The sequence below is a fragment of the Chaetodon trifascialis genome, chromosome 4 (assembly GCF_039877785.1).
Source record: "Chaetodon trifascialis isolate fChaTrf1 chromosome 4, fChaTrf1.hap1, whole genome shotgun sequence".
Lineage (NCBI taxonomy): Eukaryota > Metazoa > Chordata > Actinopteri > Chaetodontiformes > Chaetodontidae > Chaetodon > Chaetodon trifascialis.
The window spans coordinates 16,450,525-16,477,985 of NC_092059.1; the positions used below are offsets into that span (position 1 = coordinate 16,450,525).

Consider the following 27,461-nt stretch of genomic DNA (forward strand, 5'->3'; position numbering starts at 1 on the left):
CTTCCCCTTCCCCAGTACACAGAGCTCATGATAGTGATGAGAAGGGGAAAATTGTGTAGTACTATGATTGTGCTGGGTAGATGTGAATGACTTGAATGCGTACTTCAAATAGTATTCATGCTCTGCCAGTCAGGATGAAAAAAAAAAAAAAAAAAAATCAGACAGAACTTATCTCAGCTGTAGCTATAACCAAAGGGCATGCTTGGGTCAGGCTCCATTCCTACGTAACCCTTACCTTAGCTGCGCAAGCTTGAGGGTTAATGAAACAGTTGCTTTTCCAATTAAAATATAAGGAAGAAAGGCTAATTGGGATTTGCTCTTGGGGCAGCTGGGGTGCCAAGCAGTTGTCGACGTAATGATTCACAAAGCCAGTACGTGCCGCCTGGATTGTACAGCCAGTTCCCACGGCAGAAAATGGTCCATCTTGTAACCTCAAAAATCATATTCTCCTTTCCACAGTTTGATAAGGAGGTAGGATAATATAACATATTTGAGTATAATTTGAAGAGCTTTCACAAAACAAGTGAAATTGTTTTGATTCAAGTGGAGAGAAAAACTTTAAAGCACATATTTCAAGACAATTTACAAAGCAATTTCCACTGCCAAGAAGTGAAATTATGTTACACCATTAGGAAATGTATTCACTTGTTTTAAGAAAACACATTTTTTGGGGCTCAGCACGACATGCAATGCGTAAAGGCCTGAAGTTTTTGTGCAAACCCTTCCCCATTGCATCATACAGTGTGCCATCTATGTCGACTGCACTCCAAACAAGCTTGCGGGGCTCAGGCTTTGCAGTCCATGAGGGACTTGTGGCAGGATGTGGGAATCCAGAATAAAATAAGTTCTGGAGTGTTAGTACCCAGAGGTGAAAAACTTTGCCTGACCACACTGCTGTCACAGCGAGGCAGCATTTCTAAAAAGAGTGGCATACTCGTAATAAGCACAAATTGGTCCCACTGAAACCATTGTTGAAAGCTAAAAAAAAAACACCCAAAGACACTAAGTATCCTTCTGCCCATTGGAAATAAATAGGCTTGATTCCTCAGAGAGAAAGGGGGGAATTTATGCTTAAGTGTGCGTCTGATTTCAAATTTGCCATTGAGCGCACGCTGAGGAGGTGAAATGGGAACAATTTTGTGTCATTTAGAGACTCACTTGAGGAAACTGACACTTGTTGGCTCATTAAATGAAGAGGCCACCTCCGATTGCAAAAGGTATTATAGGTCTGGTCTGATCAAAACAAAGAACAAGAGAATAAAGAAAATGGAGACAAAGCAATCTTCTATCTCTCCACTGAAAATAAAACGTTCACTGAGTAACAGTCACTCTATCTTTTTCTCTATTCAAGTAAAGCCACACACAAGGTAAAGTCCCCACCTGTGCAGTCTGAGAAAGAAGGTCTGAAAAATTATCGGACCAACAGGCATCAAGGAATATCTTTCTTTGGGGGGGATTCAAAAACCTTTGAAGATCTAAACTTGCTCATCAAAGGAGGCAATTTTAAAAGCCACCTTGTGGTGTGTAGAATTTTCGTTCTGCCGGATGGGAAAAAAAAAAAAAAAACATTGAGGGATAGCACTTTTCACGCACTTCAATCACTCGTATTGTTCTGTCAAACTGAGTGCATATAACATCGTTCAAACGACTGGAGCGTGTTACTGAAAAGAGACTGAGAAAGAGAGATGAAGGCAAAAAAGAAGAGATATAGGCATCACCCACGCTGTGGCTGCAAGCTTGGAGGACAGCTATTTGATCAATTGTTCTGACCAATACTGTGCTTTTAGAGGCATATTTCAATAAAATAAATTACCATGAATGGATTATTCCTCATATTATTGCCACTATGTTTCATCTTTCTAAACTAGTCTGAGAGGGGAGAGCATGTATGCTGTACTGAGTTGCACTGTTGCTTGTTGCATGCCAAAACATTAGCAAGTGTCCAGCAAGCAAGCACTTTCACCACAAGTGCACTAAAAGAACATACAACATGCATGCAAAACATGCAATAAGTGGCAATAACTTGACTTTATAGTGAATGCAAAAGTGGAGGTTTGAAGCCTTTCCAAAGCACACTTATAAAGAAGGAAAGATCATTTCATTGCATCACTACATCACATTGTTTCCCTCTAGCATGTGTGTACAGTGTAAGCAAGTGTACAGTTTTGAGAATTAAACCTAAAACATCTTTCAGGATGCAGACAGCACCAACAGGCTACTTGAGGCAGGGATTCTTGCCTGTAACACAATTAAAAATTAACTTGTTTTCTTCTCATTTGAGAGAAAAACTGTGTCTCGAGTGAAGCATGATGGGGCCAAGCATGCAACAGCAGGGTGCACATAAAATTGAATTTGACAGAATTAACTTGACACTGCTGGCTCAAACATAATTTGACTGGAAAAGATAAGGCGTGAGGGAGGGAGAAGGAAAGACCGAGCAGTAGAGAGAAAAGAGGAGAAACAAACAACGACGCAGCGAACAAGAACAAGTAAATAATGGCTCCACTAAGGCGCTTCATTTTTTCTTTTTTTCAAAATGGCACCTTCAAAGGAATATAAATAATTGAACACCCCTCACCCCGTCATTGTGAGTTCAGGCCAATTACTATTACGAGTATTTTGCCAAAAATGCTACTGTTGAAGACTCTGAAAGGCCAAAAGAAAGGAGAAAGAAGAAGTAAGGAGGAGGTGAAAGGCTAGAAAAAATGATAACAAATAACCCTGTCTCCCTGTCCAAAAACACAAACCCAAAAACACACAAACAAGAAGAAACAGAGTCACTCAACTCAATAAAAGTGGTTATTTTTATCAGTCAGTGAGGAAAATATGAACTTAGGCCTATTAAAACATCAGGTTTGAATACCCAGTGACGAAACTGAAGGGGTCGTCATAATGGGAACTGTTAATAGTGGAAGAGCTGTTGGAGTCGAGTCCCGGGCCCTGAACACTGGTGTCTGGTGATGTGTGTGTGTGTGTGTGTGTGTGTGTGTGTGCGTGCGCGTGTGTGTGTGGCCACTTTTTTGTGCAAAGTGGGAACGCCGTGGCAACTCTGTCACCCCACAGCTCATAAATCAAAAAATTAATATTACAAGATGGTATTCATACGTCTAATAACTTCAGTAATTATCTCCAGTTTCAATATTCACTGAGAAATTTTTAATCAGGCTCCCTGACAATGTCAGAAACGCAACCTTTCGATGGTTGAAGTGAAAAAATGAAACGTACCTTTTGGCTTCTGTGCTGGATTCAGTTCTTTTAACCAGCACTGTCTAACATACTGGTGTACATTTCACACTTACAGCTTTCAGTGGCAGTGGGTCTTTGTTTTGATGCTTCCCCTCCGCCTTTATTCATTACTAAAAAGCACCCTGGGCTGCAATTTTGCGTAAATTCTATAAATAGTTGACTTAATTTCCACTTTCAAAACAATTAGCAGTTAATGTCCAATGATAGAAATTAACTTGGATAATGGTTTGATAAAAAAAATAAAGGATGCACTTGTTTGCTTGTAAATGTTTTGGAGCAACAACATGGCTGCACACACACTGCATGGTGATAGCTTGCTGCTGCTAGCAAAGTATCATTACTACTATTTTCACTGAGTGTTTGCAAGTGTGAGTATGAGACAGTAAAGCTGGGTTGACTAAATATTTGTTTTAATCATTTTAATTTTTCTTTAAATTATTGTTATTTATGGCCTGTTAGAAGATAGGCCTTCGAGCTGAAAGAAAGCCAAAACAAATAATCAAAATATGTATGAATATGGCATGTTAACATAATTACTTTAGGTTTTTCCTCATAAAGCAAATGCATGACACTCCCATCTAGTTTAATAGCTGCGCTACAAAAAATATTATACATGTACTCACTCAATATGCCACAGTCACCTATGACAAAGCTCAGATGACACACCGCACATTGGAATAATACAGCCTGTGCACACACACGCACACGCACACACATATATGTGTGCACTTGCGTACAAGTTTCATGCAAACATGCAGACAAATATGGACACACACAAACAGGGAGTCATGCATTATTACAGTATGGGTGGTGGGATTTATTGAGCCATCTTTCTTTCTCTTTTGATTAAAACTGTCTCCTTCTCACAGTGATTTATGAGTGTAAATGGAAAGGGATGGAGGGCAGAGAGAGAGAGAGAGAGAGAGTGAGAGAGAGAGAAAGGGAGGGATGTGAGAGGAAGGGATGACATCATGCTTTCAGCTGGGCCTCATTTGCAAAAGGGTGGCATCCACTGTGTTAGTGTGTGTGAGAGAGAGAAAGTGTTGATATGAGGTGGGGGTTGGTGTCTTTGGCCCCGTCTTTGCAGTCCCCCAGGTGGGAGTGATTTTACTCGAGCGACTGCACCACTGGGCTGTGTGTCTGTGTGTGTCTGTGTGTCTGGTTGTGCTTGTGGGTGTGAAAGACAATCAGAGAGAGCTAATCTGTGAGCGTGTGCATATATTTCCAGACATAATGGTGAGGCGACGCTGTGTGACCCCAAAAAGAGATGAGAAAGAAGAGCGAGGGAGTGTGTGAGACGTATGTGTGTCTGTGTGTGTGTCTGTGTGTGTGTGGCCAGGCGAGGGCAAGACAAAAAAAAACATAAGTGTGAACATGAGCAAGAGACAATAAGAAAGAGTGAGAGAGCTTGACAACAACAGCCATCATATCCACAGGCAGAGCACACAAAGACTGGCAATACTGACAGATGGGGAGAGAGCCCTGCTGTTAGTGTATGTCTGTGTGTGTGTGTGTGTGTGTGTGTGTGTGTGTAAGAGAGAGAGAGAGAGAGAGAGAGAGAGAGAGAGAGAGAGAGAGAGAGAGAGAGAGAGAGAGAGAGAGAGAGAGAGAGCCAGCTAATCTCAATCAAAGATGAAGCAGACTGCACTGAATGTTATTTAAACCAGGGTGAGCAAACAGAGGAATAGGTTCAAGTGGAGGAGGCAAACTGAGTCCTAACGCAGTGGACAACTGTTAATACGCAACATGTTAAGAGGAGGAGCCTTCACTTTTAATTGGGAAAATGAGTGTGTGGCCTTTTCATCGGTGAGACAGAAAAGACACACAGGACGAGAACAAAGACATCTGTTTGACATCTGTCTGAGTGCAATTTCAGATGTTTTCAGCCAGCTGAGTTGAAAGACACTTAAATTATGCTACTAGACACTCAAACCACCGTGCAATCAAAAGTAGACAACTCCGTTGCAACATGAGAAAAATCAAGCCCTCCTCGTGTTATCTTGAACCGCTGAGAACGCGCTCACTGAATGTCAGAAACTGAGACGAGCGAAAAGACAGACAGAGAGAATAAGGCGAAAAATGGAAACTGTCTTGCAAATTACCTAAAATACACAGAAACCGTCTCAATTTCCCCACAATTTGATGGTGACACCTAGACTGTTAAATAGTATGCCTGAAATGTCACACATGGCTGAATCTGTTACATTTTAATTTTATTCTAAAATGCCATTTCAAGATGTATTTTTAGTCTTTGATGGATTCGGTCTCTTTGTTCAGGTCTTCCTCATTTCATTAAGTTCTTGCAGATTTCATCGAGTTTTGCAGTTTGTTTACACCTAAAAAAATAGCTAATGTAAGGTGTCTGTATTCATACTTTTTTGGTAGAAATTCCATTTATTTAACAGCCATGTTAAGAAACTTATTCTAGAACTAGTTAATAATTAATTTTTTTCCCACTAAATGTCCTTTTTTCTTAAATGGTTGGTATAATCAAAATGAGACAACACCATAACCTTGTCTTTTCATAGACACATACAACACAGAGACAAAAACACTGCAGCAAATTTGCACACACACCATGTACACGTTGCATGCAGTGTATGTATAACACGCATGAACTTGTCACTGACGCACTCCAACACACATAATCACAATGACCTACAGACGAACACACATTCACCACATCATACGTATATAATTCTTTCACAAACTGACCAACATACTTACCCACACACACATGCGCTCACACAAACACACGCAGGATTTACAAACAATGCAACCCAAGGGGGAGCTTCCCCACCTCGCCATCACTCTTGTTCTATTTCTCTGCAGAACGTCCTCTTTGTTTTGTCTCCTTAATGCTGCTCTAAGCCCATCTTAACGGGGAAATGGTGCAGAACAAATCCTAAGCAGGAGTTGACGGGTGGGATAAGAGACTACTGACGTTCCTCTGTTACCACCATGGGAAATTATGGAGGACAATTTATATGGACAAGCATCATGTCTAAATGGTAAATATTTCTCGATATCTGTGATTTAATGTTATCTGGGTTTCTGATCGGTATCACAGAACAATCTGATGGCTGAAAAGTCACATGTTCGGTCTATCTGACAGAGGACATGCCTATAAACAGCAACATGTCCTTGACTCTTGAAGCAAAAGCACTGAGGCCCTATAAGTTCACTCATATTAAATACAATACGAATACAAATACAGGTATAAAAAACACAGTTAGTCTTACAAGTCAAACTTTACTCTTAACATTGCAGTGAAATTCTTTTTTTTTTCTTCTTCTTTTTTTGGCTGAGGCAGACTCAGAGGCAGTCAATAAACAACAGACCCATTGGAGATGAAGACAGCCTTTGCCAGATAAGATATCAACAATTTCAGAGAGAAATACATGCCTTCACAGGCTCGCCAAAGGCTAACTGAAAAGAAGAGCAGCAACAAGCAGCTCAAGTATCTATGAAAGAAAGGAAACGTTCGCCAAAGATAGGTTAACTTGCCATCCTCCATCTTTCTGCAATGTCCCTGTTTCTAGCCCATGCATCAGATATGAATTTTGAACCTCTAAAGGGCACTATATAGGAAAGATGAGAAGTTATCAGTAGTAGCATGGCCAGTCAGTTTTTTGATACTTACATAAGGCGTGGGAACCGGTGAGCAGCAGTGATAGCAGCAGAGTGGTGACAGGCAGCAGGAGTGGCAAGGAGAGGCGAGGGGCACCGCTGGTGGCCATCTTGGCTCCAGTGGGGAAAGGGGGGCAGGGAGGGGTGGGGTGGGACTGATCTTTGACCTGGCTGGAGAGCCGAGGCCCCGACTGCGAAGGGAAGGTTGGGGTCTTCACGCAGGACGGCTTGGCACTCTATAAAAAGAAGGAAGAAGTTTTTGTTAGGGACTTATTTCTAGGTTTGTCTTGCCTTCAGTCTGTTGTTTACTCAAACATTTGTATCTGGAAACAGATCACAGACACAATACATTTTCTACAATGGACACCTCAGAAACACCCAACAGATGTAAGGAAAATTACTATTTAGCATTCACATACTATGACAGTGACGCAGTTCCGAGCAATTGTTTCATTGTTGCAATAGTTCGAGGTGGAACAAAAAGGCCTAAATAAAATGTTGCCAAACTACACGCCTTACTTCCGAGCATCTGACAGCACGTTGGTAGCCAGAGCCACTTGCAGTGAAAAGGCGATGGTCCTGCTCACATCAACAGGACAAGACTTTTGCTAAGCACACTTAGTCACTCTGCTGCACTCGTCACAACATCTCACTGCTGCTGACACATAAATGGAAGGAAGGTAATGGTGACATTACTGGAAGCAAAGTGTCACCTACCCCAAACCCTGTAACCTCCCCATCTCACAACCAGCGTCTTCTCACATCCCTTAATTAGCAGGGGAGTCACTGTTTTCGTTCTTTTTTTTCCTTCCTAATCGCCTGATCTTGTCATTATTTGCTTATCTCATTGCCTTGTAATTACACAGGCACCCAATGATATTCCAGGCACCGTCTCTTTGTTTTAGTCAAATTGCCATTAATCCCCCAAGCTACACAGAGGGACCGGGGGACGCCTCCCGCCTCCCACCCCACACACACACACACACACACACACACACACACACACACACACACACACACACACACACACACACACACACACACATGAACACTCACACACAATTTCTCTCATTGATATGTCTGGTGCAGCACAGAGCCACCGCCAAGTAGTTATACATAGTCTTTAATTAAGAAGACGTGAATAAAGAAACAAAGAAAGAGAGAAGTAAGAGAGATCCATGACATGAATGTAATGAGTATGTCAATTTCTTTCTTTCTTTTTTTTTTGACTTCTACGCTGTTCAGCTGACACCCTTATCCAAAGTATTTTACATCAAGAATAGCGAGCAGGTAAGCTTTAAAGAGGTGCAGGGTCTTGCTCAAGGTCAACAGAGAGCACTGGCAGTCTCAGCAATCAAGCTGTGAACACAACACTGTCCATTCTCTGAGGACCCAGATCAAAAGACAGCCCAGGTTCAAGACTCTGTGTCAGCAAGCATCTGCCCCGCTTTAGTGTCCTTGTGCAAAACATTCCTCCTAGCTCCAGGGATGCTACTCAGCTGAGCCTACATGAGAGGTGATGGCGACTCTTTAGAAGTGAGATTAATTACTTGCACACTGGGTGGTTAACAGGGTACTGTATAATACCAACTGTGGCAATAGTGGATGCCCCAAAGCAACTTTTTGTCCAGGTAATCTACAGGTTCAAGATAACATTGTGTCAACAGTTTTGATCCATGAAACAGTCTTAAACTGCCCCTGAACACATCATAAAACCTTACCTGCTAACTCACTGCAAGTTGCTTTTGACAACTGTCAGTGACAGAAATGTGAACTGAATGTACATCAAAAATAGCATAACTGACTGACAGTTACAGTCTCCATCATTCAGATGCAATCAGGATCAGAAGCACAGTGGCTAAAACAAAGTGACAGACAACGTAACAGGCCAACTCCAGAGGGATGTATAGTCAGAATGGAATAGAATAGAAACTACCTCACTTCTATAATTATGTAATTATGTATAACACCTTTTTCATTATATCATGTTATCTGAAGTAGAACAACATCTTGTATCATTTCAATTCAGTCAAATCTAAAAAAAAAAAAAAGTAAAAAAAAAGTGTGGCATTAATTATGCCAACTACGCCAAGCTGCTTATGTGTCAGAGGCATTGAAAAGTAAATTTATGCTGCTGTTTTACGGGGCTGGATTTGTGACTGCGGCCTTGTGAGCAGCAGAAAACCGCAGCTAATTGCAGTGTAACCAAGCACCTCAGACAGCAGGCGTATACAAGCACCCCACCCTTCACAGCTACTGGACCACGTTCTTCAACTGGCTGGATGAACGAGACAGACACATGCAGCAGCAGGCACACTTAAAATAATGCCACAAACACATACAGCAAAACCCAGAAACCTATATGACGCGAACGCATCCATACAGTATGAAGTTGCTATCCTCGAAACACAAATAATTTTTTTCACATATGTAGTTCAAACAGAGTAATTCATGAAGATCTGACACATGCGCACTTACAAAAACACAAAAGGAGCGATCAACAATAGGTCTTTTGTGGCGAAGCCACGCCAGAAATGAGTGGGTGTCTTTCAGAAGCTCAGCTCATCTTTCAACACAATACTATACACACACGACCAACATCCGTGTCCTTGCTTGTTATTTTCTTTTTTCATGGCCTGGAGGGTGATGTCACTGGCGAGAGCAGAGACAACAGAATATAGAGAATAGGGGAGTATCAAATTGTATAGGGGACTTCTGAATGATACCCCTATTGTTCAGACTGTAAACATTGGTGTAGGTAGAGGGAATCTCGCCATGCTTGTAGGGAATTACTCTATTGCTCACAAGATGCCTTATGATTTATGGCCCACCCCTTAGGGCATGGTTTTCTATCTCCACCTTTGGTTGCTATACGAACTTCAGAACACAATTACAACAGCTATTGTTGTTGAACGGCCTCACCAAACATAACCTGATGCTATGTGTGGGCTCCATTTTAACCATACACACAGTTTACGCAGCTCAATGCTGCCTTCTTTTCTGAGCTGCAGACAGAAGATGGAAAAAAAAATAGACAGAGACATTTAGGTTGGGCCGACGTGATATGGAAAGCACAGCTTCTTCTCATGCTATTAGCACCTCCATGGGAAAACCTGTCAACACTTGCTAAAAGCATTCATCACTTTCACTCTCAAAATGGACAGAGAGTATTTAGCATTCTGGTAATGCTAGCAGGGAGGCCAATTGATTGATAAACCTTCACCATTACTTCAGCTGCTTCCACATTATAGGCTGTGATCAAGAGGAAACTGCTTATGTTCATGTTTAACAGTTTTCTATATGACTGGATGACTGCAACAGCTTACTAATTTTTGGGGAAAATTGGGCTAATTAGCAATCATTAGCGATTTTTAAGATTGCATAAGATGAACATTGGAAAAGTAAAAGCACTACCTAATCGAGTGCCACTACTAGCACTAGCACTAGTAACTTAATGCTGTGTGGTGCTACCCCACCACAACAACTTTTGATGAGCTGTTGGCTGTATTGAAATCATCAGCAGCAGCAAAGATTGTGACAATAATGCTGTATCTTAAGATTCTCAATGGCACAATATGGATGCCAGTTTCGTTAGCCTAAAGTTATGGACTTTTCCATGGACAACTACTTTATTATCAGGTTGCCTTGTAGTAAAGTACTGAATTTACAACTCCTGAGTGTCCACTTCAGTGTTAGCAACCTCAAAGCTGAGATTTCAAAGGCGAGTGAATAATGGACTTATAAGTCCATCCAATGAGATGTCCATGTTGTTCAGTACTTGCCAATATGTAAATCATAAGCATTTTGAGTTCTAGCATTCACAATATTATCAAAAGGCTTCCTGCCCTCTAGTGGAATTAAAATATTTAACATTTAACAGGTAAAACAACTTTAAGCAAATTCATACAAAGACATGCAATAAAGAAAGTGCTGCTTATTTTTTGTTTCAACTGATAACCTCTGTGTCAAACTCCACTTATTTTAGGTTACTGTCGCTGATGGGCAATAAATCTATTTTGAAACAAAACTTTTTCTCCCTGGCCATCATTCAAGATATTAACCGGTTGCCAAGCGTCAGTAATTACAGCCAAAATGGCGGCACAATTTCCACTGAGTGGTGGCAGTCACTGGCTATCAGGAACTTCCTCTTTGACATGGTCAAGCTTGAAATTCAGCTCGTTTCCCCATGCAATATTGATAGTAATGCATTTGATTACTGAGATTGTGAAAGGCGGCGAAGGGAAGGGAAGATGGGGATTTGCGCCATAAGCATGAAATGAGAGCAGGACCAGTAGATATGAAACTGTGTGCACATGCACATCTACACACATACCACAATGGGCCTGGAAAAATGAAAAATGAAGGGGCAAATCTTACAAAGTGAATGAAGGTATAATTTCTCCAGAAGAGACCAGTGACTTCAAGAAATCAAGCTATTTCCATCCACTCATACACACTGTACTGTGTACAAAGAGCACACACACACTCTGCAAAGATGTGAAGATGCATTTGCGAGTAGAAAAACAAACACTTATCACCTGAGGGACTACATTAATAATCTCTTTTATGACGTGAACTGTAAGCTTACTTCACACACACAGTTAAAAAGACCTCAGTTTGGTTGGGCTTGATGATCAAAACTGAATGTTTGATGTCTAAAACTTCAAATAGAATAGTATTTTCTTTTTGTCTAGTAGTAAGAGAAGGTTGGACTTTCTACATGAGTACATTGTTCACGCATTACTTGGTTTCTGGAGTGTGTGTGTATCAACAAAATTTAGTTTTTGCTTCGTGGACTCTGACAGCCCCTAATTACAGCGACTCCCTGCCTCAGCCTGGTAGGGATGTTGTTAATTCTCCAGGGATGGGTACTGGTCCTTCTACCTTGTGAGGATCATTTAGAAGTTGTGGTAAACTGGCTTAGAAAAATCTGTCCAAATGTCATTGGAAAAGTAAAGGTTTTCATTTTTAGAAAATCCAGCTTCCAACATATTTTCCAACACACTAACTCACAGGCTATAAATCTAAGGAAATGACTTAAACTATTTCACTTTCTAATAATAATAATGATGAAAAAAGCTAACAACATTGATTGAAAGCTAATCAGAATTGTACAAAATCAGGATGAGTGATGCTGGTAGCTCTCTGTGTCCTCTGCAAAGTTAAAGGTCAATCTAACCACAAATGGCTACACACCTCAAGCTGAGTTTGATTCATTTTCTAAGAGATTGAACCTTCTAGGGCTTTACCAGCTAATGTGATTGCAATGTCCACCCAGGGACAACTATTATTTTTCTATAAAGGGCATGTGGGGCACGTGAAATGAGCTGAAGCCTGGTTAATTTTCTTCAAATGAGGATATTATTTGCAACAATGGCCACTAATGATACAACATGTTCTTGCTCAATATCACCCACATACAACAAAAGCCCAACCAAAGTCTTTTAAGTACTCTAAAATAGCACTAATGTCACTTATTTGAGGGCCACTTTGGCAATTTTTAACTCTTACAAATCAAATAGTCTGCAAAGTGGCTAACGTTACCATTAAGCAGCCAAGGCTACATGGTCACATCATTTTAAAAAAATCCATATTATTATATTCCTCACCATAAATAAACATATTGTTGGAGTAACTCAGTTGTAGACTGCTTGCTTATTCTCATCGCTTACTTAGTTTTTCTTTGACCCAGCAGCACCAGCAGGCCAACTGATGGCTTTCGGCTAACGGCTAACTCAGAGTTGCTAGCAGAGCGTTGTGGACTGCAGCTGTGTGAAAAGGGGAAACCTGAAAGACTAAGTACCAACAGGAGTATGACGGCAGTTTGGCGATATTCGTGACTCTTAACATGTTTGTTTGTAACAAGCAATTTAAAGTCATGTTGGTAAATAAAATGGTCAATTAAATTAGCTAACATTATGTTAGGTACTACTGTTAGCCAGATAAGTGCAGAGTTCTGACTGACCTTTCCAAACTGCAAAAAAGTACTTGTTGTCTAGATGAGTTCTGATAACTAAAGGTGTGGTAACTTTAAGGCATTAAAGAAGGGAGATCTCACAGCATTCCTGCCATATGTGGTGAAAACAGTCTGAACTTCACTTATAAGGATAAAGATGCAATTTCCTTGGACAGAACTGTGTTGATTTGAAAGCGTTTTGCTTAACACAGAATCCACATGAACGCCATGAAACGATTCTCATTCTCATCTATTTTTGATTTCAAAGAAAAAAGAATCAGGCTGATGCAGTAGCTGATTGTCATGAGAGTAAGCCAGTCAATTGTGGTGTTTTCTGTTGGATGATGACGGAAAAATACTAGGCTAATTTCTGAGCGAATACTGCCTTTTTTCATGGCCCTCTCTAAACTCTGCTATCTGCCGTTTATGTTCACCCTTCAGCTGCTGTCTCTCCCTCTGCAGTCTTTCACCTTAGATGAAGTTTTTATGCGTCATGCCCCAAGTTACAGGCTTTTACCTCAGCCAGTTTACTGTCTTTCATTGATTTATACCCCGGAGAATACCAACAGCAGAACGATGCAAGAACCAGGTCCTTTCCATCGGTAGGCATGTATGTTTTGTGTGTTAGGACTACACTATTTGTATGTGTTGTATGCGTTTGTGCTTGTGTATTAGTGCCTCTGTGAACAATGTGTGTTGAACATATAATTATGAGTGCATAGATATGTAGATATAGCACTTTATATTTGTTGCAGTTTCTATATGCACGTGTATACAGGTGATTTATATTCCTGTTTTGTTTGTTTGGGTTTTTTATGCATGCATTTACTATTTAAGTGTGTAATAATTTTGTATGATCTCACGTAAACCCATATAATTTATGTTTCTGTATCTGTGTGTATAAGAAGCAGAGGTGTACTCACACATACATACATACACACGCACGCACGCACATGCACACACCTTAACCTCAGCTATAAAAGCAAGTCAATAGCAACCATCTGTTTTTCACCATGCTGAAATGCTAACAGTATTGATTCCATGTGTCACTGGTAAGGTTTCCCTCCTCACCCTCTCTCTCTCTCTATCTCTCTCTCTCTCTCACTGCACCTTTTTAGCTTTCTGCATCAGAATACTGGCTACATCTTAAGGCAAAATCTACCCTGAGAAAAAAGGGAAAACCCAACCAGCTATGCATATGCTGAGAAATGTGTGCAGTAAAAGAGAGAGAGGGTGTGCGTATGTGTCTGGGTGTGAAGGAAGGTGTGTTTGGCTTCCAAATACATCCCCCCTGATCACACTAGGCATCCTTCAAATCCTGTCCCATCTCTGTTTTCTTTTTCTCCATCTAACCCCCTCCTCTCCCCTCCCTCATTTCCTCTCTCTCCTCCCTCCCCCCTCCCGAACTCATGCATACTAAACTATGCTTGCATTGCAGATGTTTGGTAGGGAATCACATGAATTTGCATGGAACTGCAGGACTATTATGTAAATGCCCCAGTGTGTATCTACGTTTCAGTTTGACTCTTTCGTTACCATCCACTCCATCCTGAGAGATCCATATCTGAGGAATGTGAAACAAGGTGCACCTGTCATAAACCACCTCGCTGGAAGAAGAGCTGAAGCAAAACGAACATATTCACATATATTAAAAGATGCTGTCTGTAACATTTACATTTTAAACACTTAACTTTGACTTGCATTATCATGCAACAGGTAGTGAGGTGTGCAGACATCAGAGCCAAACTGTTCTGACAGCAAATGTGACAGCTATACTGGGTCTGTGATCCTGCATTTCTGATGTATTACATGCAGAAATCAGAGTCAGGGGAAAAATCATTCTGCTATTAAATACAGTAAAGTACTGAATGTTCAAGAAACATTAAAATGCACACTTTTGCAGAGGCACTAATATTCCCAGTTATGGCCAATTCAATTGTCTTTTATCCCAGGACAACAAAATCAAACATATGACGCTGTACCACCCTGAGTACAACCTTGACTGATTCATACATACAGAACTCAAAAAGGTCAGATGTGAATATTATCCTCTGTTATTGCAACACATGAGCACTGTTTTTAGCCTATAGTGAAGGATGTTTGCATAGGTAGGGAGAACCGCACCGACACAACCTCATTAAGAGACTGCAGAATGCCCTGCCCTGGCAACGTCTCCTTGGAATAGCTTTCCCATGAGCCTTTGCCCTCAACTGTTCCCAACCTCCTAGACCTAGAAATGGTGCTTGACACCTCTGAGACACCTTGTGTCGGCCATCTGGTGTCCCCCTCGGATTACCATAACCTTTCTCCGGGTTCTTATGAGCCTCCTGAGCTCCAGTTTCCCTCCTAAAAGAGATTTTGCTGCAAAGAACTGCTGAAAATCATGCGATTTTTTTAAACTTAGAAGTTGCAAACTTTTCTTTCTGAAGGTATAGAATTTTAAAGGTCACTCTTAAAAGTTATGAGTCAGCCCAAGACTCAAATTATTCTTTTTAAAGCTCAAAATCATCAGTGTGTTGTGACTTTGTCGGATCAATGTTCAGGCTGCCTTCATAGCTTTTTGGAAAATTACATTGTTGTGTCTGACTATTTTCAGAAGGAACTGGAGGTTTACAAAAAGATGTGGGACCAAATTATCAGAATCCCACTGAATCTTCAACCTTTTGTTTTTCTCCAGGTGTTGCCCTGAGTTCGATCGGCAGGAAATGGGTTTACTCTGAACATTATGAGGCTGCACTGTCCTTCCAATAAACACTCAGGGCTGTGAGGCTTTTAGCTGAAATCCACCTCGGTTGAGGTTGAGTGCACAGCAGCAAGCATCAGGGTCGTGCAGCGGGGGCGAACGGATTGGCAGCTGGGAGGCTTGGGCGGCAAGCTGACCTCCTAAATGCCGACTTTATTGCACAGCCATTTTGTTTACCACTGAGAGGTGACACACTATCTGTCTCCTGTGTAACCTCACCATACAATGATGGCACAAGTTGGCAGATGAAATCCACACACACAAAGAGGAACACTTGTTTTTGTCTGCCTCTCTTGGTCTGTTGCACTGGCCGCAACGGATGATAAAAGCCAAAGGTTACAGGTGGCACTATCTGTGATGGCCGAGCAGAGTCTGGAAAGAGCCGCTACAATATTATATATATGGGACGCATTTAATTATAGGACACAGTACAGGTCACAGTTGGAAGCTGGAGAAGGGAGGTGAGTCGGGGGCTGTGAGACAGTCCTTGACAATAAAGGGGCAGCTGGATGGAGTTGTGTGTGTGTGCAAGAGAAACTGTGGTTAGGAGAACTGGGAAAAGGAGGGGTGACACCAGTTTTTGGCCCTCTGCCAACAGAGTCAGAGAAGCATCACACCAACTGGGCAGAGGCTTAAACGCCCTTTAAAATTTGCCACAGGAGGAGGGAAAGAAGTTTTTGAAGGGCGGCTGGGGGGAAGAACTCTTCATATTCATTCTGGAAATGGGATGCGGATGGGGCGGAAATGAGATTATTCTAAGTGATGGAGGAGGAGGCGGAGGAGGAAAAGACTGGCAGACCAGGGTGTTTAAAAAATGTCTCCAAAACTCCTCTGTGTAATTGGCAGCGCTCACCGTGCAACATTTGCTGTGTGGTTTGAGAAGTTTCATTTCCAAAATGAGATACATAGCATTTGAAAAACTGTGACACCTACACAACAAAATGACTGCTGGCATGTTCACAAACCTCACAACTGAGTGAAACTGGAGCTATCTTTGGCCAGTTGCTTTAAAAAGTTAAAATCTAAGTGATGAATCTTTTGTACAGAAATGAAGTGTGAATCCTTTCCTGAAACAGAAGCGTAGTGTAACAAGAGAGCTCAGTGTATTACACACTAGTTTTTAAGTAGGTGCTTGTCATGTAAACATAAAAGAAATGCCGTGTGCTAAAGAGGATGTAATATCTGTGAGGAGTTAACTGAAGTAAAGTATTTGCGCTATGAGTTCAATGTGACAGATGATTACAGAAGAATATTCTACCACAAAGCCATCAAGGGCATGTCACAGATAAGAGTTCCTTTTTTGTGAAAAACACGGCTGCAAATGGCAGAAATAACACCTGGATTAACTGAAAAAGTCTTCCACTGTTCAATGACAGGGACTGGCCACACAGTATTTGTGGGCCTCCTGGTTCGGCCTTTGCTCTAGAGGTTGGAGTTAATGATAGATAACTTATGTGCTGTGCTCTGAAGTACCATCAACATCTTCCTTCTGAGGTCTTTTCAATTTATTTTCTTAATTCATTGATAAAGAAACCCTCAGTGTGGCCCTCAGCCAGCAGCATTCAATAAATTAAGTCCATTTTGTGTCTTTTCAAATTCAGGTTTCAAAATGTAATTCTCACCTGCTTTGACACTGATCACTTCAATATAATGTGAGACTGTAACCTCTGCTTAAGCAAGGCTGCTTTTTCAGGGCTTGTATCTGAGGCTCCTTTTGTCCCGGCAGCTTTCTGATTAATTCTGTATGTCTCAAGAGTGGGAAAGGGAGAGAGCCACATACAAACTGTTTCACATACAAAGACACACTGATATCCAATCACAGACTTGAACACACAGGAGCAAAGTCTATTGACTCTGTTGATAACAAACCCTCTGTTCATCAAGGGTGGTCATCTTTTCCAGGCTCTTTTTTTTTATTCAGGGAATTAATTGAAAATGGAGTTAATCCTGGTAATTTGCTTCTGAAACTGGGCCAAAGCTCATCAGCTGGTTAAGTAGTATTTAGTAAGCTCACTGTGGCAGCCAGACTTTCTCAGATTAAATTTTTTCCATGCGTGATTAAGGAAGGTGTATTTTAATTTCCCCTTCTTTGGGCTTTTATCTGATTATTGACTGAAAAGAAAGACTGAGCATGAAAATTATTGATCTCCAGTCAGGAGCTACTGCAGCAGACGCACAAAAGACACCAACTACACTCAGCGCGCTACAGGTATTCTCGCTGCTGCCACTTTGGATTAAGTTATAATATTGTAGTTAGTATGTCTCTGTACTAATTTTCCAAAATGATATTAAATTGTTGCATTTTCATTATGCTTGATTAAAGGGACTGGATCTAATTACATGATTCAATGTACAAGAAAGAAGGTAAACTTGCCACCATAGCAATTAGTGTTGTGCAATTTATGTGCACAAGGCTGTGGTTAGATCCTGTTTGGGCTGGAGGTTAGGGGAGTGTCTGTACCCCTGTCAATCACACAGCATTGTAAAAAGCAGAGACAGATGGCGAGGTTGACCCACACTGTCTTCCTGCCTGTCAGTCCAGCCATCACAGCCTCACCGCCAGCACTACCGCTGAAAGCCTGGGAAAGACAACTGCTTTTTACAGCCTTTAAAAACAGGAACAGACAGCAGCAAATGTGACACTTTGACTCGGGACTTTCTAATGAAAACCAAAGCCATGCTTTCCAAAGTGGTGCGGTACGCAAAAGCAGACAATCAAAGCAAAACACAGACTTTACACAAAATAACAAAGACAAGTATAGCAGAGCCCAATAAACACGTTCTTGCAACCAAAAAGATATGAACAGCACATTACAGACGTACATTGTATTTTAAGACCTGAACAGAAATCCCACTCTGGCACAGACAGTAACGTCAGTAGCTTGCCATGTAAGGGACATACACTGATTTCAATTTAACCGTGAACTGAAGTGAAGTGATAGACCAAAAAAGAACTACATTTGTAGACATTTTCAGCAACAGAGCAGGACGTAAAAATATCCGGCAAAAATCCCCTCAGTGTTTCTTGATAACCATCAGACAGCCAAGTATGAAAAGTCCCGTGTCCTTTGGCAGAACACTGTGGCCCAAGCTGTCAGCTGTGACCTGTTGAGCATTTAGCCAGTGGTTGGCAGATGCTGTCTGGGGTTGGGAGGGGGGGTTCAGTGGGAGGTAATAATGTGGCATAATCTATATTAATGTATTCCTCCACAATAAATTACAGGAAGACAGAGCCAGTGTTGTGAACTGCCTTTCTTTTCCTCCCACCCATGAGAATAAAGAGTTTGTTTGTGTGGCAGACAGAAGGTTATTGTGGACGACGGACGTGCATGCGGGCAAGAGCCATGGGAGAGGCGGTGATGATAACACAATTGAGTTTCCACGAAACCTGCTCACACGCACACACACACACACACGGATAAGAAGCGGCACACACAGCGGCCACGCATGCATGGCCTCTGTGCTGTGTGTTCACTGCTCCACTCTCTCACACATTCACTTCAGCTGTTCTACAAATGCAGTCACTCCGTTGAGCACCCCTCCTCTGACCCCTTCACTCTGACCAATGACCCTCCACCACCACCATCCCTTTAAGGCCCCACAACACCGTGTCACATTGTGTGCTCTTGACTTGAGAATGAATTTCAGAGGGCCCAGGGAGGGATGGGAGTTGGGGAGGATGGTGGTGTGGGGAGGTGTTCAGGTCAAAGGTGAAAGGTCAGACAGCTGATAAACCTCTTTAAACTTCTTTTTTTTTGCAGCAGCAGCACCAGCAGCACAGATTCCTTCACTGCAGGGAAGAGCTACCTAAAGCCATCCATCCCCGCTTGATTTAACTCTGTGCATGTGTATGTAAGTTTTTTGTGAACCATATATGTGTGTGTGTATGAGTCACACTTGGTGTGCATATTAAATGTCATATTTATAGGAGAACGCAGAACAAGAAAATTTATTCTGTGGTATTCAAAATGGCAACACCCCAGTAGTGATGGGGTGGGTGGGGGGTACTGGGTTTGTTTGTTTTTTCTGTCTTTTTCTGTCTGCAGTACCCACGCTGATTTTAAGTGGTGGTAGAGTGGGTGGGGGGCTTTTACGTCCTGCAACTAATGCATAAACAAGACCCCTTTCTTTGTCTCACTGTCTTTTATTTTCTCTGCATGTTTGTCCTTTTACCACTTTGCACACCCATGCTGTGTGTGTTGTTGTGGTGTGTGCCACACTGCATGGAGAGAGGGGGAGAGAGGGAATGAAAGAGACAGGCAGAGAGCGAGACAGGGGGGAGATAGGTCTACTCTTGTGCTATAATTTAAAAGGAATGTGACATGCTTACCCAGCCACACGCACATACAAATGTACACATGCTATCATGTACATGTACAGATACGTAGAGCGGAAGTGGCTGGAGAAGTCAAAAGAAAGAGAGAAAGCACTCATTTACATATATAATTGAAAAGTTAGAGAGACAACACATGAGTGAGAGGGGAGACCACACCCCTGCTCCTTTAAACACAATTTCTCACACACGCACGCACGCACGCACGCATGCACGCACGCACACACACATACACACACACACAGACATCAGGCTAAACCACATCCAGAGCAATGAGTCTGACAGACTTTCATAATGAAGCCATGGCAGGGGTGGGCTGGAGGTGGTGGGGTCTGAGATGGGGGGGTGTTATAGACTTAATGGAAATAGATGAATGTATCATATTGGCCCCAGACAAGGCTGTGGAGCCACTGCCAGCCACGGTGACCTGAAGAATAATGAATACTCAGTGAGACCGACAGAAGAGCAGAGAAAAGTCTAAAGAGAATTTGCATTGCAGAGTCAGTGCTTCATGCAGCAGTTTGGGCACTGAACACTAAGCTCAAGAGCACTTTGGCAGTGATGGTGCACTGTAATTCCTGCTGCCCTTGCATCAGCAGTTCAAGGCTCAAGCAGACTCTCTTGTCTCAGGTTTAAACCAGAAACCTTTCAGTTTCAGTGATTTACACTGCGCTGGCCAGGGACAACCGACAGAATCTTGGCCCACGACTCTGCGCGGGATGGAGGGAGGACCTAAGATTCACGAGACGTGTTTTACTATTGTAATCCAGTTACGGATTACCATGTTTTTACATGTAATCCATAACCAGGCTCAAGCTTGGTCTTAGTTTAGTGTCAAGTCTCGAGGCAGATTTTCCATTGTTTATGGACTTGTCTGATAGGGTTTTGACTTGGATTTCTTCTCTTGGTTTAAGCCACTGGTGTTGCCCATTATGTCCTCAGGGTTTTTTCATTTTGGGCCAGATCTTCCCCGCCTGCATTCTCATCTTGTGAATCTCATCTAAGGAGCTATCAGGAGGTAAACACAAAATTGTGGGAGATGCCAAGTCACAGCCGGTTCCCAAGAGACGACACAAAATGGTTTCTTCCATTGTTTTGAGCACACCCTGTGGTCATTTTCCATGGTGTGTCCTCGCCAAAGAATCACCATCACTGGCCAAGTATCCTCCTTTATGGCGATTTTATGGAGAAAGCGTGCAGTGGTATTACTTTTATAACCAGTAACATTGTTCCCCCTATCTCCTCCTGACTCCTGTCAGTCTTCTTCTTCTTACTTTTTGACTAATTCAGTCTGACAGGAGGCAGCAGACTCACATGGATTTGGATAATGCACAAACAAATTTGTTTGTAATTTGACGCTACACTAAGGAACATTGAGCCAAATTTGAATTTACGGTCCGCTTCAGAAGTTACCACTGGTCAATTTCTGGATCCTCGTTAAATCCTAGTTTAAGCACCACATGAAAACAAAAGGAACAAATTGAGTTCATAAAGTTTGGTGGGCTCTTGTCTCCCTAACATGCTACTTTCTGTCCTGTTTACTAGTGAAAGCATCATTTTGTTCTGCATTTAACAGATTAGTTACACCTGGATGTTTTTTCCCCTGCATCTGTCCACTCTTTGAAAATATGCCTGTGATGAAATGCTATGAAAATAAATGAGCTTGAACTTGTTTAACCCTCTGCTCCCTCAATCAAGGTCAGGAACACAGTGAAATCAGTTGATGCTGTTCTGTGTGAGAGATGGAATTAAAACATACACAAACTCAGGCTTCTGAAGCATGAGGAAGATTTGCAATGCAGTGACAACTTGCCTCTAAAGGCTTATTTGACAACACTAAGTCAGAACATTAGGCGGTAGATGTAAAGACACAATGGGGAAAAATTAAAGAGTTCCAACCACACAAACATCAGGGCAAGTAATTGTGGGAAAAGAGCGACAGAGTGAAGAAAAATTGAGAAGAAGCATAAAAAGACGACATCCATGCCAGGCTGCCGTACCACCAAGCTGCTCATCTTCTTGGCACCAGGCAAAGGGGCTGGCTTTAATTCAACCAGGAGGCCCTTTTTTTCCCCTTGCTTTTTATGTTTCTTTTTGTTTTCGTTATTCACCATAAGAGTTGTGTACAACTCGTTCGCTTGCTCGCTTCGCATATTTGGATCACCCTCACTCGCCGTTCTTTATTGGATTGGAAAAGATGGCTGGTTTTTCCAAAGCCTCCGGGCCTTGAAATGCATGCAGGCTGGGTTCCAAAGCCCCTAATCACAGCTAAGGGAATAGGCTGACTGGAGAGTCACGATTCGTAGCGAGGGAGGAATGGAAGAAGAGAGGAGGGAAAGAGGAAGAAGAGGTGAAAATGAAGAGACGGAGAGTGGAAGAGGGAAGGAAATGGCTATCATGAGAAGCAACATATTTCTAAGCACTTGGCTAGACAGAGAGCGAGCCAATGAGCTATAACTACCAGTGACACTATAGCTCTTGATTATATGTAAATAGGGGCTGATTTAAGGCCTTGTCTGATGGAATGTGGAATGGAGTGTGTGATGGAGTGTGTATTGTGTGTATACTTCAGTTTGAGTGTGTTTGTCCTGTCTGCGCATGTCTAAATGAGTGTGTTCATGTTTCTGACTTCTATCTGTGTGTGACAACAATGTGAAGCAATGCATTTGTATGTGCGGTATATATGTGTATGATATGTGACTCTGTGTGTGTGTGTGTGTGTGACTCTGTGTGTGTGTGTGTGTGTGTGTGTGTGTGTGTGTGTGTGTGTGTGGCCAGCCACTCCGGTACACCTCAAGCTGTTCGGCTGTCGTCAGGCTCGCTCAGCAAGAAGCAGGCTGCTCCATCTGGTCAACCCACCCCGCTCTGTCTTCTCTAGAGACTAAGTGTGTATTACTGTGTGTTGTCTGCATGTGTTTGCGTGTAAGCGTGCATGAGCCCGGCTTCTACTAGCACGTGCACCAATGTGAATACCCACACACGCACAAATGTGTACATTCACTGGGTTATGCAATGTGCCTGAACTACCTATCCACTTATCCCTTGTGCACACACACACGCGCGCACACACAGCAGCTAAACAGGTACTATAAAATTAATCAGTATTGTATTATCCTTTCATCCCTCATTTCAGCTCCGTGTTTGCTGGCATGATAGCAGGAAAGCCTCTGAGGGAAATTAGACACAACGACACAAAATCAGCGGCTGGAGAGTCAATAAGACAAAGCCCAAAACCTACGAGGCACGCTCACGCTGTATATGCTGAAAACCACGGCTCATTCCCGGCTTGATAAAACATTCATTTGCGTGCAGCAGTATCAGGCAATAAAGCTAAAAATAGCATCTCATTATTTTAACGCTTGACAACAAGACATAGAAATATATGCACTATTAGCTGGAAAGGCTTTACAAAGGAGTTCTCGAATTAGGAAAGTAACATTGAACATTTAGAGAAACCAGTGTCTGTGCGGCAGCGAGGGGCCACGGTGGACTCCTGTGCAGACGTCTGCATGCAGCCCAAAATCTGTGGCCACATGGACTGTCTGCACCACAATCACACTAACTGTGGATGTGCTACAACAGTAAACTGCACAGTATGTATGCACAGTGTCCCCCATCTTTGGTTCTATTCTTGATAAGTGTACACATTCATAGTTTTCTTTTTTGGATGTTTTCATGTTGTTCAACCAAACAGAACGAACAAAGCCACCAGGTTGAATCTTTAATGGTTCTGCATATGCATATCCACGATCGTTGCATGTAGTGTATATGAAAAGAAGTGCGTTCAAGTCTATCCTGGAGTGTGATCAAGGCTTAAAAAATAAAGCTAAGGATCCAGAAAAGCAGGGCAGAAATCATATGTATGTTATAATAACAGTGTTAGTACAAAAAGACAAAATATATGAAAATGGGAGCTTTTGTTACTAATTTCATCCACCTAAAGCCAATTAAGACTTTTTAAAATACTGCATTACTTTCCTCGTGAAATGACAGCAACCAGAGGAAATTTTACAGATACTAAACACTGAAGTTTAGGAAGTTATTTCACACCAATAAACGATGTTTAGAGTTTGGCAGCAAAATGTCTCATTTGGTGAATGCTTCGTGCTCCAGATATCCAATCTGGGCATGGACTGAGTGTATGGCGAGAGTGTGTGTTTGTCACTAACAAGATCCCACGAGGCTGCCTCAGTCACCTGGGCATTGCAGCATAGCTCGTAGCCAGGTCGGCTCATGAATGAAGCCAGAGCAACAACAGCAATATACAGCTTTTTCCACCAGAGTGACTGTGTGTGTGTGTGTGTGTGTGTGTGTGTGTGCGTGCGTGCGTGCGTGCGTGCGTGCGTGTGTGTGTGTGTGTGTGTGTGTGTGTGTGTGTGTGTGTGTGTGTGTGTGTGTGTTTGTTGGGTACTGAGGTGGCGGGGGGCGCTACTTCAGAGCTGTACTGCAGCTGGCTGCCATGTCCCTGCACCATGGAAATGTGAACCAGCTGCCCCCTCTTCCCTCATCATCCTCAGCAGATAACACAGGGGCTATTGTGCCCCCAACAAGCGTGCACACACACACACACACACACACTCACACACACACACACACACACACACACACACACACACACACACACACACACACACACACACACACACACACACACACACACACACACACACACACACAGACGACCACTTTCTCCCTCTCCTCTTTTTCATTACCTTATTATCTTCTTTTCATCACTCACTGCCGTTTGTTTTCACCACTCTCTCTTTCTCTCCATGTTTGGATTGCTGCCAGTCTTGGTCAATTAGTATTTTCTAGTATTTAGCCTCTCAGTAATAATCAGCCACATTTGCTAATGAATTAATCTGTGTTTCACAAACTCTGAGCGATTCAACAATATCCACTTCAGGAAAGCTTTGCTGCTCTCTTGCTGTCTGCTATCTCCTTGCTCTGCATCTGCATCTTCTGCTGCACAGGAAGTAATGCATTTTATGTCTCTGATTTGTTTTCAGAGTCATCAAGATAAGAAAGGAAAAAAAGAAATCGAACCAAACAAATGAGCTCATGTAAGTATGTGAATGCCTGCCGCAGCTCTGAATCACAATGAGCAGAGGTAAAGACAGCACGAAGAAACTCGGATGGAATTTATTGATCGCCACTTTTAGCCCCAAAGAAAGCAAAATGCACTCCACCTAATTAATATCCGGTGGACAGAGTACTCAGGTTTGCGTCCATCGCTGCACCTCGACGTGGCCTTGAAACATTTTATTTAGCTCAATATCAAATCAAAGCGTGTGTCAATGCTTGCTGCAGATTTGGATGTAAACAGCAGAGATGGTTTTCCACAAAGCAACCGCGAGGGCAACCAGTCCTGTGATATTTTAAATAAATGATATTTTATTCATAGTTTAATCAGGCACTGGCGGTAATGTGCTTGATTTTCTCCACAAACATGTTGTTTTGTTTGATGCAGTAACGCAGCGACGACACCTCAGGCTTTTCTGTTTCATGTTTACACTCCTCTGTTTTCTTCCTATTTTTCCATAAATGTTGTCATTCAATCTCCTCTACTGCTCTGCATGCCCTACCTTAATTCCTTTGACAATCACTTGTTTTCTTTAGTTTTTCCAAACTTCCCCCTGCTGCTTTCCATCCTCTCTCCCCTTCCTCTCATCTTAACATCACTCATCTGCCTGATTTCTTTTTTCTTGTTTGTTCTACTGCTTTCCCTCCGTCCACCCCCTGTCTGCCAGGCTTCCTCTGCTCTCTGTGAGCAGGGGAAGAGAAGAAAATAACAACATGGTGACTGGTCTTCACACAGTAATGCGAACAGTTTCAGGGTCAGAATAGACAAACACACGCACGCACGCACGCACGCACGCACGCACGCACGCACGCACGCACGCACGCACGCACACACACACACACACACACACATACACACACACACACACATTCAACCGTATCTTTTAGGCTGGGTAAAGACACACACCGCAGGAACAAACACACAGCAAACAAACACACACACAAACAATCGTGAAAGAGACAGAGCAGTGCCAAATTCAAACAGCGTTTCCTTCAATAAGGGTTTCGATGACGGGGGAGGCATCTTCCTCCTCATCATCATTAAAGCCTGTTGTTTGGCCCCATGGAGTAATGAGGAGGTGGGAAGGCGAGCAGGGTGGTGGGTAAAGGGGTGGGGAGCGATCAAATGACACCCTGACATTTGAGTCCGAAACAAACGAATCGATCCTGATTAAATTATTCATCTGTCTGTTTACCATGGAAATGGAGGGGTTTGGGGGAAATGGGAGGATGAGGGAGCGTTATAAAGACGCTGTGAGGGAGAGAGGAAAAGACAATGTCTGAGGCTGACAGCAGCGCTAATGTTAAGCTCCTATTCCAATCTTGTAATAATCATCTGCTGTTTTGAGTTTGCAGTTTTCTTATCTGCTATGGTTTCACAGTATTATTCCTATAATAATGATGCTACGAGTGTGTTTCAGCAGTATTCAATAATGAATTAGCAGCAGCCTTTTATTGTTTGCATTTTCTATCTCTTGGGCTATAGTCTAGCAGATCCTTACAATTCTCCAATACGGATTTAAAATGTGTCTTTGCCCTGTTATATTACAAAACACTGGAAGATGTTGTAGAGTCACAGAAAATGAACATTTAGGCTGCAACAAATGATGTTTTGAATATCGATTAATCTGTCAATTATTTTTTTGTCATTTTTTCAGTGTATAAAATGTGAAAAGAAATGTTAAAATAAAAAAAAAAAATACATTTCTGTCACAACTTTTCAGTGGCCAAGATGGCATTATCAAATAGTTGGGCTCGTACTAAAAACAAGGGTTTAATCACAGACTCACTGTAAATATCTACGGAGTGGGTTTACATTACATCTGTTGATGCTGCACTGATCAGGCTGCATCCATCATTCTTTAATTATATTACCCAGAATAATTGCTGGTACTTTATTTTATTAAATTTATGATATAGGGTGACTTCTGCTAGGAGTACATTTATCCACTGCGTTAGAGGGCGTCTACTGCGTCGACCAGAGTGTTAAGGGTGGAAACGGGTTTTCGAGATGTGACACACACACACACACACACACACACACACACACACACACACACACACACACTTGTAGGTGAAAACACAAAAGCCCAAACTAACCAATGACAGCTATTTCAGTCTGCACATGGTATCTCCATTAGCATACCACAAATTGTGATGCTACATTTTTTAAGCTGGCACACATCAGCTACGGCGCAGCCTACAGTTTAGCTACAGTGGCAACATGTGTGGGCTTCCTTAACACAGAACTGTAAAAGCTTTAATGTTCCAACAGCCAAAGAAGCTCATTTAACAGTCATACAAAACATACAAGAACATTTGAGAAGTTGGATTAGAAAAATGTTTATTTCCACTTGATAAGTGACCATGAGTTATCAAAATGCTGTCAATTGATTTGTTGAATGGCTAATAAATTAACCATTAATTAAACATCTTATCGCTACAATTTATTATTGATTACAGTACTGGAA

The 27,461-nt window shown here is 42.1% G+C and overlaps 1 protein-coding gene across 8 annotated transcripts in view; it reads right to left on the minus strand.

Moving 5' to 3' along the window:
• Window positions 1-27,461, minus strand: part of ptprsa (protein tyrosine phosphatase receptor type Sa) — a 232,078-nt gene that overhangs the window by 128,323 nt on the left and 76,294 nt on the right. For all 8 annotated transcript variants that reach the window (XM_070960507.1, XM_070960506.1, XM_070960509.1 and 5 more), the window contains one exon: window positions 6,890-7,112. In XM_070960507.1, the coding sequence (XP_070816608.1) occupies window positions 6,890-6,986 (97 nt within the window). In that variant the 5' untranslated portion in view covers window positions 6,987-7,112. The remainder of the gene's footprint in view (window positions 1-6,889; window positions 7,113-27,461) is intronic.